The following is a 17,035-nucleotide window of genomic DNA, read 5'->3' on the forward strand; positions in this document are numbered from 1 at the left end:
TTAACAACTCGGGGGTTCATCAGGTTTCAGTCGGACAACATCACGACTGTAGCTTACATCAACCATCAGGGAGGGACAAGAAGCTCCCTAGCAATGGTGGAAGTATCAAAGATAATTCGCTGGGCAGAGTCTCACTCTTGCCACCTGTCAGCAATCCACATCCCGGGAGTGGAGAACTGGGAGGCGGATTTCTTGAGTCGCCAGACTTTTCATCCGGGGGAGTGGGAACTTCATCCGGAGGTCTTTGCCCAAATACTTCGACGTTGGGGCAAACCAGAGATAGATCTCATGGCGTCTCGCCAGAACGCCAAACTTCCTCGCTACGGGTCCAGATCCAGGGATCCGGGAGCGGTTCTGATAGATGCTTTGACAGCACCTTGGAACTTCGGGATGGCTTATGTGTTTCCACCCTTTCCGCTGCTTCCTCGATTGATTGCCAAAATCAAGCAGGAGAGAGCATCAGTGATTCTAATAGCGCCTGCATGGCCACGCAGGACTTGGTATGCAGATCTAGTGGACATGTCATCCTGTCCGCCTTGGTCTCTACCTCTAAGACAGGACCTTCTGATACAGGGTCCATTCAAACATCAAAATCTAACTTCTCTGAAGCTGACTGCTTGGAAATTGAACGTTTGATTTTATCAAAACGTGGTTTTTCTGAGTCGGTTATTGATACCCTGATACAGGCTAGGAAGCCTGTTACCAGAAAGATTTACCATAAAATATGGCGTAAATACCTATACTGGTGCGAATCCAAACATTACTCCTGGAGTAAGGTTAGGATCTCTAGGATATTGTCTTTTCTACAAGAAGGGTTAGAAAAGGGTTTATCAGCTAGTTCATTAAAGGGACAGATTTCAGCTCTGTCCATCTTGTTACACAGGCGTCTGTCAGAAAATCCAGACGTCCAGGCTTTTTGTCAGGCTTTGGCTAGGATCAAGCCTGTGTTTAAAGCTGTTGCTCCGCCATGGAGTTTAAACTTAGTTCTTAACGTTTTACAGGGTGTTCCATTTGAACCCCTTCATTCCATTGATATAAAATTGTTATCTTGGAAAGTTCTGTTTTTAATGGCTATTTCCTCGGCTCGAAGAGTCTCTGAGTTATCAGCCTTACATTGTGATTCTCCTTATCTGATTTTTCACTCAGACAAGGTAGTTCTGCGTACTAAACCTGGGTTCTTACCTAAGGTGGTCACTAACAGGAATATCAATCAAGAGATTGTTGTTCCATCCTTGTGTCCAAATCCTTCTTCAAAGAAGGAACGTCTTCTACACAATCTGGATGTAGTTCGTGCCCTCAAGTTCTACTTGCAGGCAACTAAAGATTTTCGCCAAACTTCTTCCCTGTTTGTCGTTTATTCTGGACAGAGGAGAGGTCAAAAAGCTTCTGCTACCTCTCTCTCTTTTTGGCTTCGTAGCATAATACGTTTAGCCTATGAGACTGCTGGTCAGCAGCCTCCTGAAAGAATTACAGCTCACTCCACTAGAGCTGTGGCTTCCACTTGGGCCTTTAAGAATGAGGCCTCTGTTGAACAGATTTGCAAGGCTGCAACTTGGTCTTCGCTTCATACTTTTTCCAAATTTTACAAATTTGACACTTTTGCTTCTTCGGAGGCTATTTTTGGGAGAAAGGTTCTTCAGGCAGTGGTTCCTTCTATATAATGAGCCTGCCTATCCCTCCCGTCATCCGTGTACTTTTGCTTTGGTATTGGTATCCCAGAAGTAATGATGACCCGTGGACTGATCACACATAACAGAAGAAAACATAATTTATGCTTACCTGATAAATTCCTTTCTTCTGTTGTGTGATCAGTCCACGGCCCGCCCTGTTTTAAGGCAGGTAAATATCTTTTAAATTATACTCCAGTCACCACTTCACCCTTGGTTACTCCTTTCTCGTTGATTCTTGGTCGAATGACTGGGACTGACGTAGAGGGGAGGAGCTATATGCAGCTCTGCTGGGTGAATCCTCTTGCATTTCCTGTTGGGGAGGAGTTATATCCCAGAAGTAATGATGACCCGTGGACTGATCACACAACAGAAGAAAGGAATTTATCAGGTAAGCATAAATTATGTTTTTCGTCCCTTTCGCAGAAACGGACCAGCCTCTAATTCTACATCCTCTAAGCAAGAGGGTAATACTTCACAACCCAAACCAGCCTGGAAACCAATGCAAGGCTGGAACAAGGGTAAGCAAGCCAAGAAGCCTACCACTGCTACCAAAACAGCATGAAGGGATAGCCCCCGATCCGGGACCGGATCTGGTGGGGGGCAGACTTTCTCTCTTTGCTCAGGCTTGGGCAAGAGATGTTCAGGATCCTTGGGCGCTAGAAATAGTTTCTCAAGGTTATCTCCTGGAATTCAAGGAACTACCCCCAAGGGGAAGGTTCCACAGGTCTCAATTATCTTCAAACCAAATAAAAAGACAGGCATTCTTACATTGTGTAGAAGACCTGTTAAAGATGGGAGTGATTCATCCAGTTCCAATAAGAGAACAAGGGATGGGTTTTTATTCCAACCTGTTCATAGTTCCCAAAAAAGAGGGAACATTCAGACCAATTTTGGATCTCAAGATCCTAAACAAATTTCTCAGGGTACCATCGTTCAAAATGGAAACTATTCGAACGATCCTACCTACTATCCAGGAAAATCAATTTATGACTACCGTGGATTTAAAGGATGCGTACCTACATATTCCTATCCACAAGGAACATCATCAGTTCCTAAGGTTCGCTTTTCTGGACAAGCATTACCAGTTTGTGGCACTTCCATTCGGATTAGCCACTGCTCCAAGGATTTTCACAAAGGTACTAGGGTCCCTTCTAGCGGTTCTAAGACCAAGGGGCATTGCAGTAGTACCTTACTTGGACGACATCCTGATTCAAGCGTCGTCTCTGTCAAAAGCAAAGGCTCATACGGACATCGTCCTAGCCTTTCTCAGATCTCACGGATGGAAGGTGAACAAAGAAAAAAGTTCTCTGTCCCCGTCAACAAGAGTTCCCTTCTTGGGAACAATAATAGATTCCTTAGAAATGAGGATTTTTCTGACAGAGGTCAGAAAATCAAAAATTCTAAGCTCTTGTCAAGTACTTCATTCTGTTCTTCGTCCTTCCATAGCGCAGTGCATGGAAGTAATAGGATTGATGGTTGCAACAATGGACATAGTTCCTTTTGCACAAATTCATCTAAGACCATTACAACTGTGCATGCTCAGACAGTGGAATGGGGATTATACAGACTTGTCTCCGACGATTCAAGTAGATCAAAAGACCAGAGATTCACTCCGTTGGTGGCTGACCCTGGACAATCTGTCACAGGGAATGAGCTTCCGCAGACCAGAGTGGGTCATTGTCACGACCGACGCCAGCCTGGTGGGCTGGGGCGCGGTCTGGGAACCCCTGAAAGCTCAGGGTCTATGGTCTCGGGAAGAATCTCTTCTCCCGATAAACATTCTGGAACTGAGAGCGATATTCAATGCTCTCAAAGCTTGGCCTCAACTAGCAAAGGCCAAATTCATAAGGTTTCAATCAGACAACATGACGACTGTTGCATATATCAATCATCAGGGGGGAACAAGGAGTTCCCTGGCGATGGAAGAAGTGACCAAAATAATTCAATGGGCGGAGGATCACTCCTGCCACTTGTCTGCGATCCACATCCCAGGAGTGGAAAATTGGGAAGCGGATTTTCTGAGTCGTCAGACATTCCATCCGGGGGAGTGGGAACTCCATCCGGAAATCTTTGCCCAAATAACTCAATTATGGGGCATTCCAGACATGGATCTGATGGCGTCTCGTCAGAACTTCAAGGTTCCTTGCTACGGGTCCAGATCCAGGGATCCCAAGGCGACTCTAGTAGATGCACTAGTAGCACCTTGGACCTTCAACCTAGCTTATGTATTCCCACCGTTTCCTCTCATTCCCAGGCTGGTAGCCAGGATCAATCAGGAGAGGGCTTCGGTGATCTTGATAGCTCCTGCGTGGCCACGCAGGACTTGGTATGCAGACCTGGTGAATATGTCATCGGCTCCACCATGGAAGCTACCTTTGAGACAGGACCTTCTTGTTCAAGGTCCATTCGAACATCCGAATCTGGTTTCCCTCCAGCTGACGGCTTGGAGATTGAACGCTTGATTTTATCAAAGCGTGGGTTTTCAGATTCTGTAATAGATACTCTGATTCAGGCTAGAAAGCCTGTAACTAGAAAAATTTACCATAAAATATGGAAAAAATATATCTGTTGGTGTGAATCCAAAGGATTGCCATGGAACAAGATAAAGATTCCTAAGATTCTATCCTTTCTACAAGAAGGTTTGGAGAAAGGATTATCTGCAAGTTCTCTAAAGGGACAGATTTCTGCTTTATCTGTCTTACTACACAAACGACTGGCAGCTATGCCAGATGTTCAAGCATTTGTTCAGGCTCTGGTTAGGATCAAGCCTGTTTACAGACCTTTGACTCCTCCCTAGAGTTTAAATCTAGTTCTTTCAGTTCTTCAAGGGATTCCGTTTGAACCCTTACATTCCGTAGATATTAAGTTCTATCTTGGAAAGTTTTGTTTTTGGTTGCAATCTCTTCTGCTAGAAGAGTTTCAGAGTTATCTGCTCTGCAGTGTTCTCCTCCTTATCTGGTGTTCCATGCAGATAAGGTGGTTTTGCGTACTAAGCCTGGTTTTCTTCCTAAAGTTGTTTCTAACAAAAATATTAACCAGGAGATAGTTGTACCTTCTTTGTGTCCGAATCCAGTTTCAAAGAAGGAGCGTTTGTTACACAATTTGGACGTTGTCCGTGCTCTAAAATTCTATTTAGAGGCTACTAAAGATTTCAGACAAACATCATCCTTGTTTGTTGTTTATTCTGGTAAAAGGAGAGGTCAAAAAGCGACTTCCACCTCTCTTTCCCTTTGGCTTAAAAACATTATCCGTTTGGCTTATGAGACTGCCGGACGGCAGCCTCCTGAACGAATCACAGCTCACTCCACTAGGGCTGTGGCTTCCACATGGGCCTTCAAGAACGAGGCTTCTGTTGATCAGATATGTAAGGCAGCGACTTGGTCTTCACTGCACATTTTTGCCAAATTTTACAAATTTGATACTTTTGCTTCTTCGGAGGCTATTTTTGGGAGAAAGGTTTTGCAAGCTGTGGTGCCTTCCGTTTAGGGGACCTGATTTGCTCCCTCCCTTCATCCGTGTCCTAAAGCTTTGGTATTGGTTCCCACAAGTAAGGATGACGCCGTGGACCGGACACACCAATGTTGGAGAAAACAGAATTTATGCTTACCTGATAAATTACTTTCTCCAACGGTGTGTCCGGTCCACGGCCCGCCCTGGCTTTTTTAATCAGGTCTGATGAATTATTTTCTCTAACTACAGTCACCACGGTATCATATGATTTCTCCTATATATATTTCCTCCTGTCCGTCGGTCGAATGACTGGGGTGGGCGGAGCCTAGGAGGGATCATGTGACCAGCTTTGCTGGGACTCTTTGCCATTTCCTGTTGGGGAAGAGAATATCCCACAAGTAAGGATGACGCCGTGGACCGGACACACCGTTGGAGAAAGTAATTTATCAGGTAAGCATAAATTCTGTTATTCCGCATGGCATATATTTAGACACCTATTTTGGCTTAGGTAGGCCCCACAACTCCAGAGTGAAGATGGAGGGGGCCTGAATTTCGCGCCTCAGTTGCGCAGTTGTTTTTACAAACGGCTTCATGCAGATCCATGTGAAGAGTCCAAAGATTACTTAAGGACTCCAGAGAGGCTTATTTTCGATCAAAACTAATCCCCAAGGAAGGTAGGACCACAGCTAAGGCTGTGGCATGGTTAATTTGCTCCGGTTTGGGCAGTAGGGGCTTAATTGACTTGAAATTTACTGTGCAATCATTTCAAAGCATTAGGATCATATGGTGAAAATTTCATAAAGATTGGATGATTTTTGGAGGTTTAGTAAAAAAGTGTGCGCTTTTTATTATTTAAAGGCACAGTACTGTTTTTTCAAAAATTTTATTTTACTGTATTTGAGTGCTGTCTAAGTCTGTTTAACATGTCTGAGCCTACAGATAGAGCTTGTTCTATGAGTTTAATAGCCATGCCGGTACCCCCTTTTTACATTTGTGTTTAAAGTGTGCTAAGGTATCTAAACATTTTAAAGACCATGCAGTGACACTTAAAAATGTAGCCCAAGATGATTCTTTAACGGAAGGTAACGAGGATAGTCCTCCTTCCTCTCCCCATGTGTCGACACCAGTTACGCCCGCGCAAGCGATGCCTAGTACCTCTAGCGCATTGGCCCCTATTACATTACAACAATTAGCAGCAGTCATGGATAATTCCCTTGCGGCATTTCTATCCAATCTGCCAGTTTTTTCCTAAAAAATGTGATAGCTCAGTTTTAAGAACAGAGGATGAGCAATCAGAAGTGTTGGATGATTTATCTGTTGTACCCTCACAACCCTCTGACGTGGCGGTGAGGGATGTACTGTCTGAGGGAGAAATTTCTGATGCAGGTAAAATTTCTCAGCGGGCAGAATCAGATTCCTTAGCGTTTAAATTTAAGCTGGAACACCTCCGCGTACTGCTTAAGGAGGTTTTAGCTACGCTAGATTATTGTGACCCCCATGGTGGTCCCAGAAAAATTGTGTAAAATGGACAAGTTTCTAGAAGTCCCTGTATACACTGATGCGTTTCCGATCCCGAAGAGGGTGGCGGATATCTGTGACTAGGGAGTGGGAGAGACCAGGCGTACCTTTTGTTCCCCCCCTATCTTTAAGAAAATGTTCCCCATAACTGACCCCAGGCGGGACGTGTGGCAGGCGGTCCCTAAGGTAGAGGGAGCAATTTCAACACTAGCTAAGCGCACAACTATACCAATAGAAGACAGTTGTGTTTTCAAAGATCCTATGGATAAAAAATTAGAAGGTTTACTAAAGAAAATATTTGTTCAGCAAGGTTTCCTTCTTCAACCAATTGCCTGCATTATTCCTGTAACTACTGCAGCGGCTTTTTGGTAGGAGTCGCTCCAGAGGGAGACTTCATATGACCAAGTCATGGATAGAATTCATGCTCTAAAGCTGGCTAATTCTTTCATCACAGATGCCGCTTTACAATTAGCTAAAAATTCTGGTTTTGCCATTGTGGCGCGAAGAGCGCTTTGGCTCAATTCATGGTCGGCTAACGTGTCGTCCAAAACAAAATTACTTAATATTCCTTTCAAGGGAAAGACCTTATTCGGGCCAGAGTTGAAAGAAATTATTTCAGAGATCTCTGGGGGAAAGGGCCATGCCCTCCCACAAGATAGACCTTTTAAGGCTAAAAACAAGGCTAATTTTCGCTCCTTTCCCAATTTCAGGAACGGACCTGCTTCAACCTCTGCAACCGCATTCCACATTTCTCGTTTGTCTTCAGACCAGACAAAGAAACAGGCGTTCTTACGCTGTGTAGAAGATCTTCTAAAGATGGGAGTGATACACCCAGTTCCAATTGCAGATCAAGGACGGGGTTTTTACTCAAACCTGTTTGTAGTTCCCAAAAAGGAAGGAACTTTCAGGCCAATCCTGGATTTAAAAATTCTAAACAAATTCCTCAGAGTTCCATCATTCAAGATGGAAACCATTCGGGCAATCTTACCGATGATCCAGGAAGGTCAATATATGACTACCGTGGATTTAAAGGATGAGTACCTTCATATTCCTATCCACAAAGATCACCATCAGTTCCTAAGGTTCGCCTTTCTGGACAAGCAGTTCCAGTTCGTGGCCCTTCCTTTCGGGTTGGCCACTGCTCCAAGAATTTTCACAAGGGTGCTAGGGTCCCTTCTAGCGGTACTAAGACTGCGGGGCATTGCATTAGCACCTTACCTGGACAACATTTTAATTCAGGCGTCTTCTTTCCAAAGAGCCAAGGCTCATACAGAAATCGTTCTGGCCTTTCTACGGTCTCACGGGTGGAAGGTGAACGTCGAAAAAAGTTCTCTGTCTCCGCTCACAGGGGTTCCCTTCCTGGGAACGCCAATAGACTCGGTAGAAATGAAAATATTTCTGACGGAGGTCAGGAAGTTAAAACTGTTAACTACTTGCCGAGTTCTTCATTCCATTCCTCGGCCTTCTGTAGCTCAGTGCATGGAGGTAATCGGGTTAATGGTTGCAGCAATGGACGTTGTCCCCTTTGCCCGAATTCATCTCAGACCACTGCAACTGTGCATGCTCAAACAGTGGAATGGGGATTATGCAGATTTGTCGCCTCAAATACAAATGGACCAGAAAACCAGAGATTCTCTTCTCTGGTGGTTGTCTCAGGATCACCTGTCCCAGGGAATGTGCTTTCGCAGACCCGAGTGGATCATTGTCACGACCGATGCCAGTCTGTTAGGCTGGGGTGCGGTCTGGGACTCCCTGTAAGCTCAGGGCCTATGGTCTTGGGAAGAGTCTCTTCTCCCGATAAACATTTTGGAACTGAGAGCGATATTCAACACGCTCCAGGCATGGCCTCAACTAGCGGCGGCCAAGTTCATCAGATTTCAGTCGGACAACATCACGACTGTAGCGTACATCAATCATCAGGGAAGAACAAAGAGTTCCCTAGCGATGACGGAAGTATCCAAGATCATCAAATGGGCGGAGGATCACTCCTGCCATCTATCTGCAATTCACATCCCAGGAGTAGACAAATGGGAGGCGGATTTTCTGAGTCGTCAGACTTTTCACCCTTTCAATCTTGATGTGGTTCGTGCTTTAAAATTCTATTTAAAAGCAACTAAAGATTTCAGACAAATAGCATCCTTGTTGGTTGTCTATTCTGGTAAGAGGAGAGGTCAAAAAGCTACTGCTACCTCTTTCCTTTGGCTGAAAAGCATTATTCGATTGGCTTATGAGACTGCTGGACAGCAGCCTCCTGAACGAATTACAGCTCATTCCACCAGAGCTGTGACTTCCACATGGGCTTTCAAGAATGAGGCTCCTGTTGAACAGAATTGTAAGGCAGCGACTTGGTCTTCACTGCCTAATTTTACAAATTCGATACTTTTGCTTCTTCGGAGGCTATTTTTGGGAGAAAGGTTTTGCAAGCAGTGGTGCCTTCCGTTTAGGTTACCTGACTTGTTCCCTCCCTTCATCCGTGTCCTAAAGCTTTGGTATTGGTATCCCACAAGTAAGGATGAATCTGTGGACTGGATACACCATATAAGAGAAAACAGAATTTATGCTTACCTGATAAATTACTTTCTCTTACGGTGTATCCAGTCCACGGCCCGCCCTGGCAATTAAGTCAGGTTTAAATTTATTTTTGTCAAACTACAGTCACCACTGCACACTATGGTTTCTCCTTTTTCTCCTAACCGTCGGTCGAATGACTGGGGGGGCAGAGCCTGAGGGGGAGCTATATGGACAGCTCTGCTGTGTGCTCTCTTTGCACTTCCTGTAGGGAATGAGAATATCCCACAAGTAAGGATGAATCCGTGGACTGGATACACCGTAAGAGAAAGTAATTTATCAGGTAAGCATAAATTCTGTTTTTCTTTTCATTTGACATTCGTCCATTATCTAGTCGCCTGTGCTCATGTTATCTACCTACACTCTAGATATTGTTGGTTAACTTTATAGGCGATTAGGACCTTATGCTCTCTAAGGTCTTCATTGTCTTTTATTGTTTTTTACTCATTATTATAAGATGCTGTTTGTCATGCTGAGTACTGTTATATTCCATTTTCAACGCTTTGTATTATTTTATAAGTTGTTTTAGTCATTTAACTCTGTAGTATATTATATATATATATATATGTATTGCATATTGCATTTTGATGCATGCTTTAAATATGAATTGGGTATTTAGGCCAGTATGTGACATGACAGCCTTTAACCCCACCTTTTGTGAGGTGTTAGTCTTGTTAAACCATTTTGGGTTTTCTATTGGCTGCCTTGCTGCATATAGGTCTATACTCGCCTAGAACTCATCACCTCTGATGAAGCGCATGTACACATGCGCGGAACACGTCAGGTGTTAAGTTTGCCTACTCACCTATGCATTCGCTATTATGCTGAATAAACTTCCTTTTTGATCAAGAATTTTGGCTCGGACTAGCTTTTTTTCTTTCCCCCCCTCGGGGATTTGCTTCAATACATATATGTATATCTGTATATATGTATGTGTGTGTATATATATGTGTGTGTATGTATATATATATATATATATATATATATATATATATATATATATATATATATATATATAAAATCTCCTTTGAGATCTATGGGGCAGTAAGTTAACATGGTGACAATATTCCAAGTTTGGCTTTATACTTTCAACTTGTTATACGCGCGCTACCCGACGCAAGTAAAAAGTTAACGCACTAGCGGGAGCATTAAATAGTTCTCCACTCGTATTCTAGCCCCATATTGGTTTACAGATAAAATAGGGAAACCGAACCGTAGTTCTGTGTCAGATGAGACTTAATGGATGACTTTATTTTTTCTTCCTGCAGGTCGCCAAACTAAATATGCAAAATAGAGATTTGGAGCTGGCAATCGTGATGCTTATAGTACCCTTCTTTGTCAATGTGAGTGGTTCCTCTTCATCTCATTTGTTCTATGTCCCTTTAATATGTATTTGTGTTGTTTTTTTTCTCTCGCACCACCTGTCGTTTTTTGTTACCCCATCTGCTGCTCTTCACCTCCCAGAACACTTGTAGCAGTTATGTGACTTGTCCTGATACCTATTTCTTTCTAATGACACGGTGAGTCCACGGATCATCTTAATTACTGTTGGGAATATCACTCCTGACCAGCAGGAGGAGGCAAAGAGCACCACAGCAAAAGCTGTTAAATACCACTCCCCCTACCCACAATCCCCAGTCATTCTCTTTGCTTGTATCGGTTGCAGGGAGGGGTAAAGTTAGGTGTCTGATTCTTCAATCAAGAGTTTATTTTTTAAGCAGAGCAAGTTTGCTCTGGTTTACTTTGGGGTTTAGCCGTAGTCCATGTCAGTCTCTTCAGTAGAGCAAGTGGTGGCTTTTAAGTATTTGGGAACTTGTGGGGTATAATCCCCACTGGGCCTCACAAGTAATTTCATGCTGCCCTTGGTTGAAAGTTTGAGTAAGTTTACTCAGCCTTTTCTTTTTTTCACAGGTCCATGTGAGTTAGGAAGCCCCTCTCATACCAAGTGAGCTGTCCTTCTGCCAGACAGATTTTTGTGGTAAGTGCCTATTTCTTTCCCTGTTTTGATATAGGAGAATTTGGCACTTTGACAGTTAATTCTGTGTAAATATACAATCAGCCCTCTAGGTTAACGGTTTATTGTATGGCAGTTTTGCAGGCACTGGGGATGTTTGGTTCAGTTTATTATGTTTTCAATTTGGTGTACATGTTTTTATTTGTGTATTAATGGCTACCGGGAGGTTAGTTAGGCCACGCCCACAATAGGCGGGCTTATCTGAGATATCAAGGGCGTTTTTGGCGCCCTTTTAACTGTTTCCTGTTGTTCCTGGATGTTGCAGCTCTGTTGCATAGCTCTTCAGAGGTGGTTCAGCGTTCTCTCCGGTGCGGCTGTATGGGGGTCCGGATCATTTTCCGACTTTGTTTCCGGCAGCAAGGAGGTTAGATAGGCACCTCAGCAGAGCTTGCTGAGGTGTGGAGGTTCCCTGTTGTTTTTTTGTTGGGCTGTTGCTCTTTTTATATTTAAGTTTCTGTCTGAATTTCAGGGACTATAACGTTTGTGTCTTTGTGCATTCATTTTGTGAAAAATTGTTGCTGCAAGATTTATTGTGCAGTTTATTTAAAGGGACAGTAAAGTAAAAAAAAATCTTTCATGATTTAAATAGGGCATGTCATTTTAAACAACTTTCCAATTTACTTTTATTACCAATTTTGCTTTGTTCTCTTGGTATTCTTAGTTGAAAGCTAAATCTAGGAGGTTCATGTGCTAGTTTCTTAGACCTTAAAGACTGCCTCTAATCTGAAAGCATTTTAACAGTTTTTCACCACTAGAGGGCGTTCGTTCATGTGTGTCATATAGATAACATTGAGCACAGGCTTGTGAAGCTCCTAGGAGTCGGTAATGATTGGCTAAAAATGCAAGTCTGTCAAAAGAACTGAAATAAGGGGGCAGTTTGCAGAGGCTTAGATACAAGGTAATCACAGAGGTAAAAAGTATATTATAACTGTGTTGGTTATCCAAAACTGGGGAATGGGTTATAAAGGGATTATCCGCCTTTTTAAACAAAAATTCTGGTGTTTACTGTCCCTTTAAGGATTTTCTAGTTTTTGTGTTTTTTAAATGTCTGTTTAAAATTTAAAGGGACAGTAAAAATGTTGGTTTTTTTTCAATAAAATACTGATTTGAACTTGAAATTTTTATTGATTAAAGTTTTTTTTCCTTTGGAATAAGATGGACCAAGAGGCCCTGCAAGCTGTTGCTTGTTCTCTATGTTAAAATACTAATGTTGAGCCTCCTAACCCTTTTTGTTCCTCTTGTACTGAGAGAACATTACATTACAAGGATAGACTTTTTGATTCTAAATCTTCATTGTCTAGGGCGGATGTTGTTCAGGAGTCTCCTGTTCAGGCTAATCTGCAGCTTTCTCATCATGTCCCAATCTTCTGCAGTGCCCTGGGTTTCGTCTCAGGTTGGTTTTTCCTTGCAGGATATGACTACCCGTATATCCTCGGCAGTATCTGAGGCTTTGTCTGCTTTTCCTATGTTACAGGGGAAGCGCAAGAGTAAGTATAAGGTTTCTGATTCTTTTGCAATTGTGTCTAGTGTTTCTTCTCATAAGTCTGAGGAGGAAGATACTTCAGTAGCATCTGAGGTTGAGATCTCGGATTCTGATAGTGTAAATCCTTCTTCTAAACCTGAGTTTGTTTCCTTTAGGTTTAAGCTGGAGCACCTCCGTTTGTTACTCAAGGAGGTTTTGGCTACCTTGGATGACTCTGAGGCGTCGGTCATGGTTATTCCTAAGAAATCTAGTAAACTTAATACGTTTTTTGATGTCCCTTCCTCTGTGGAAGTTTTTCCTATACCAGATCGTGTTTCAGATATTATTGCACGAGAATGGGAGAAGCCTGGGATTCCTTTTTCCCCTTCTCCAATTTTTAGGAAGATGTTTCCTATTGCTGATTCTATTAAAGAATCTTGGCAGATGGTTCCTAAGGTGGAGGGACCAGTTTCCACTCTGACCAAGAGGACCACTATTCCTATTGAGGACAGCTGTTCCTTTAAAGATCCTATGGATAAGAAGTTAAAAGATATATGTACACCAGGGGTATCAATAGAAACCGGCTGCTTGTATTGTTACAGTTACTAGGGCGGTGGCATATTGGTTTGATGCATTGTCTGATTCTATTCAGCAAGATACTACTCTTGAAGTTCAAGATAGAATCAAGGCTTTGAAGTTGGCTAATTCCTTTATTGCAGATGCTTATCTACAAGTCATCAAGTTGGGAGCTAAAATTTCTGGTTTTGCCATTTTAGCTTGCAGAGCTTTTATGGTTAAAATTCTGGTCTGCGGATGTGTCCTCTAAGTCTAAGCTTTTGTCTATTCCTTACAAGGGTAAGACCTTGTTTGGGCCTGGTTTGGCTGAGATTACTTCTGATATTACGGGAGAAAAAGGGCATTCTCTTCCTCAGGATAAAAGAAATAAACAGAAGGATCGGCAGAGTAATTTTCGTTCCTTTCGTAATTTCTCTGGTAAATCTTCTTCTTCCTCCAAGCAGGAACAGTCCAAGCCATCTGGGAAGTCAAATCGGTCTTGGAATAAGGGGAAGCAGTCCAGGAAGCCTGTTGCTGACTCGAAATCAGCATGAAGGGTCTGCCCCCGTGGGAATGGATCTTGTGGGGGGCAGACTCTATTTCTTCACTCAAGCTTTGGTTCGAGTTGTTCAGGAACCCTGGGTGGTAGATATCGTGTCCCAGGGTTACAAACTGGAGTTCAAGAATTTTCCTCCCAGAAGCAGGTTTCTTCTCTCCAGGTTATCTGTAAACCAGATAAAAGGAGAGGCGTTCTTACGTTTGTGTTCAGAATCTTTCCGACATGGGAGTGATAGTTCCGGTTTCCGGAACAGGGTCTGTTTTTTTTTTTTCCAATCTCTTCGTCGTTCCCAAAAAGGAGGGAACTTTCAGACCTATTTTAGATCTCGAGTGTAAACAAGTTTCTCAGGGTTCCGTCTTTCACAATGGAAACTATTCGTTCCATTCTTCCTTTGGTTCAGGAAGGTCAGTTCATGACCACAGTGGATCTAAAGGATGCATATCTGCATATTCCCATTCACAGGGATCATCACAGGTTTCTGAGATTTGCATTTCTAGACGAACATTTTCAGTTTGTATCTCTTACTTTTGGTCTGGCAACAGCTCCCAGAATTTTTTCAAAGGTCCTGGGAGCATTATTGCCGGTGCTTCGATTGAAGGGTGTTGCAGTGGCTGCTTATCTGGATGACATTCTAGTTCAGGCTCCATCTTTTCAACTAGCAGATGGAGTTGTTGTTGTCTTTTCTGCGCTCCCACGGTTGGAAGGTGAATGTAGGAAAAAGTTCCTTAATTCCAGCTTACAAGAGTGTTTTTTTTTTTTTTTTTGTGGGACCATTATATATTCTCTAGAGATGAAAATATTTCTGACAGAAGCAAGAAGGTCAAGGATTTTCAATACGTGTCTTGCTCTTCAGTCCCTTCCTTGGCCGTCAGTGGCTGTGTATGGAGGTTATTGGTCTGATGGTTTCAGTCATGGACATCATTCCATTTGCTCGGTTCCATCTCAGACCTCTGTAGTTATGCTTGCTCAGGCAGTGGAACAGGTATTATGCGGATCTATCTCCAAAGATTGTTCTAGATCAGATGTCCAGAGATTCTCTTCCATGGTGGTTGTCTCAGGATCTTCTCTCTCAGGGAACTTACTTTCGCAGACCTGCCTGGGTGATTGTAACCACAGATGCCAGTTTGCTGGGCTGGAGTGCTGTCTGGTGTTCATTAAGGGCTCAGGGTATATGGACTTAGGAGGAGTCGGTTCTTCCAATAAATGTTTCGGAACTGAGAGCAATTTTCAATGCTCTTCTATCCTGGCCTCGGCTAGCTTCAACCCAGTTTATCAGGTTTCAGTCGGACAACATAACGTCAGTGGCTTGCATCAATCATCAGGGAGGAACTCTGAGTTTCTTGGCCATGACAGAGGTAGCCAAGATTATTCAGTGGGCGGAAATTCACAACTGTCTGTCTGCTATCCATATTCCAGGGGGAAAATTGGGAAGCGGATTTTCTGAGCAGACAGACTTTTAATCCGGGGGAGTGGGAACTTCATCCAGAGGTATTTTCAAGCTTGATTCTCAGTTGGGGGCAGCCAGAGTTGGATATCATGGCATCTCGTCAGAATGCCAAGCTCCCGAGGTACGGGTCGAGGTCAAAGGACCCTCAGGCTGTTCTGATAGATGCTCTGGCAGTTCCTTGGACTTTCAGTCTGGCATATGTGTTCCCTCTGTTTGCTCTTCTTCCTCGGGTCAAACAAGAGAGGGCATCAGTGATACTCATTGCTCCGGCGTGGCCTTGCAGTATCTGGTGTGCAGATCTGGTGGAGATGTCTTCCCTTTCACCTTGGCGTCTTCCATTAAGGAAGGGCCTGCTTCTGCAGGGTCCCTTCCTTCATCCAAATCTCGTTTCTCTGAAGCTGACTGCTTGGAGATTGAACGCTTGATTCTTTAAGTGTGGTTTTTCTGAGTCAGTCATTGAGACTGATTCAGACTCGTAAGCCTGTGACTAGGAAGATTTAATATAAGATTTTGCATAAATATTTGTATTGGTGTGAATCCAAAGGCTACTCGTGGAGTAGAGTTAGGATTCCTAGGATTTTATCTTTTCTCCAGGAGGGTTTGGAGAAAAATTTATCTGCTAGTACCTTGAAGGGTCAAATTTCTGCTTTATCTATTTTATTGCACAAGCGCCTTGCTGATGTGCCAGATGTTCATTCTTTTTGTCAGGCCTTGGTTAGAATTCGGCCTGTGTTTAAGTCTACTACTCCACCTTGGAGTCTTAAATTTGGTTCTTAGAGTCCTTCAACAGGCTCCGTTTGAACCTATGCATTCTTTGGATATTAAGATGTTGTCTTGGAAGATTTTGTTTCTGGTGGCTATTTCTTCGGCTCGTAGAGTTTCGGAGCTTTCAGCCTTACAGTATGAATAGCCTTTTCTTATTTTTCACTCTGATAAAGTTGTTCTGCATACTGCCTTGGGTTTTCTTCCCAATGTTTCTGATAAGAATATTAATTCAAGAGATTGTTGTTCCTTTTTCTCCAACATAGGTGTGTCCGGTCCACGGCCTCATCCTTACTTGTGGGATATTCTCTTCCCCAACAGGAAATGGCAAAGAGTCCCAGCAAAGCTGGTCACATGATCCCTCCTAGGCTCCGCCTACCCCAGTCATTCTCTTTGCCGTTGCACAGGCAACATCTCCACGGAGATGGTTAAGAGTTTTTTGGTGTTTAAATGTAGTTTTTATTCTTCAATCAAGTGTTTGTTATTTTAAAATAGTGCTGGTATGTACTATTTACTCAAACAGAAAAGAGATGAAGATTTCTGTTTGTAAGAGGAAGATGATTTTAGCAAACGTTACTAAAATCGATTGCTGTTTCCACACAGGACTGTTGAGATGAAGTAACTTCAGTTGGGGGAAACAGTTGGCAGACTTTTCTGCTTGAGGTATGACTGGCCACATTTCTAACAAGACTATGTAATGCTGGAAGGCTGTCATTTCCCCTTATGGGGACCGGTAAGCCATTTTCTTAGATTAAGTAAAAGAATAAAGGGCTTCATAAGGGCTTAAAAAAACTGGTAGACATTTTTCTGGGCTAAAACGATTACTTTGCTAAGCATATTTTGCAGATTATAACTCTTAATAGTTATTATAATCTTGGGGATTGTTTAGAAAAACGGCAGGCACTGTATTGGACACCTTTTTCAGATGGGGGCCTTTTCTAGTTATAGGCAGAGCCTCATTTTCGCGCCACTAATGCGCAGTTGTTTTTGGAGAGCAAGGCATGCAGATGCATGTGTGAGGAGCTAAGAA

At 43.0% G+C, this 17,035-nt stretch overlaps 1 protein-coding gene across 1 annotated transcript in view; it reads left to right on the forward strand.

Moving 5' to 3' along the window:
- STIMATE (STIM activating enhancer) overlaps nucleotides 1-17,035 on the forward strand; it is a 209,978-nt gene that overhangs the window by 134,791 nt on the left and 58,152 nt on the right. Inside the window, exon 6 of the mRNA XM_053721207.1 lies at nucleotides 10,475-10,549. Within this exon, the coding sequence (XP_053577182.1) occupies nucleotides 10,475-10,549 (75 nt within the window). The remainder of the gene's footprint in view (nucleotides 1-10,474; nucleotides 10,550-17,035) is intronic.

The sequence above is a fragment of the Bombina bombina genome, chromosome 7 (genome assembly GCF_027579735.1).
Source record: "Bombina bombina isolate aBomBom1 chromosome 7, aBomBom1.pri, whole genome shotgun sequence".
Taxonomy (NCBI): Eukaryota; Metazoa; Chordata; class Amphibia; order Anura; family Bombinatoridae; genus Bombina; species Bombina bombina.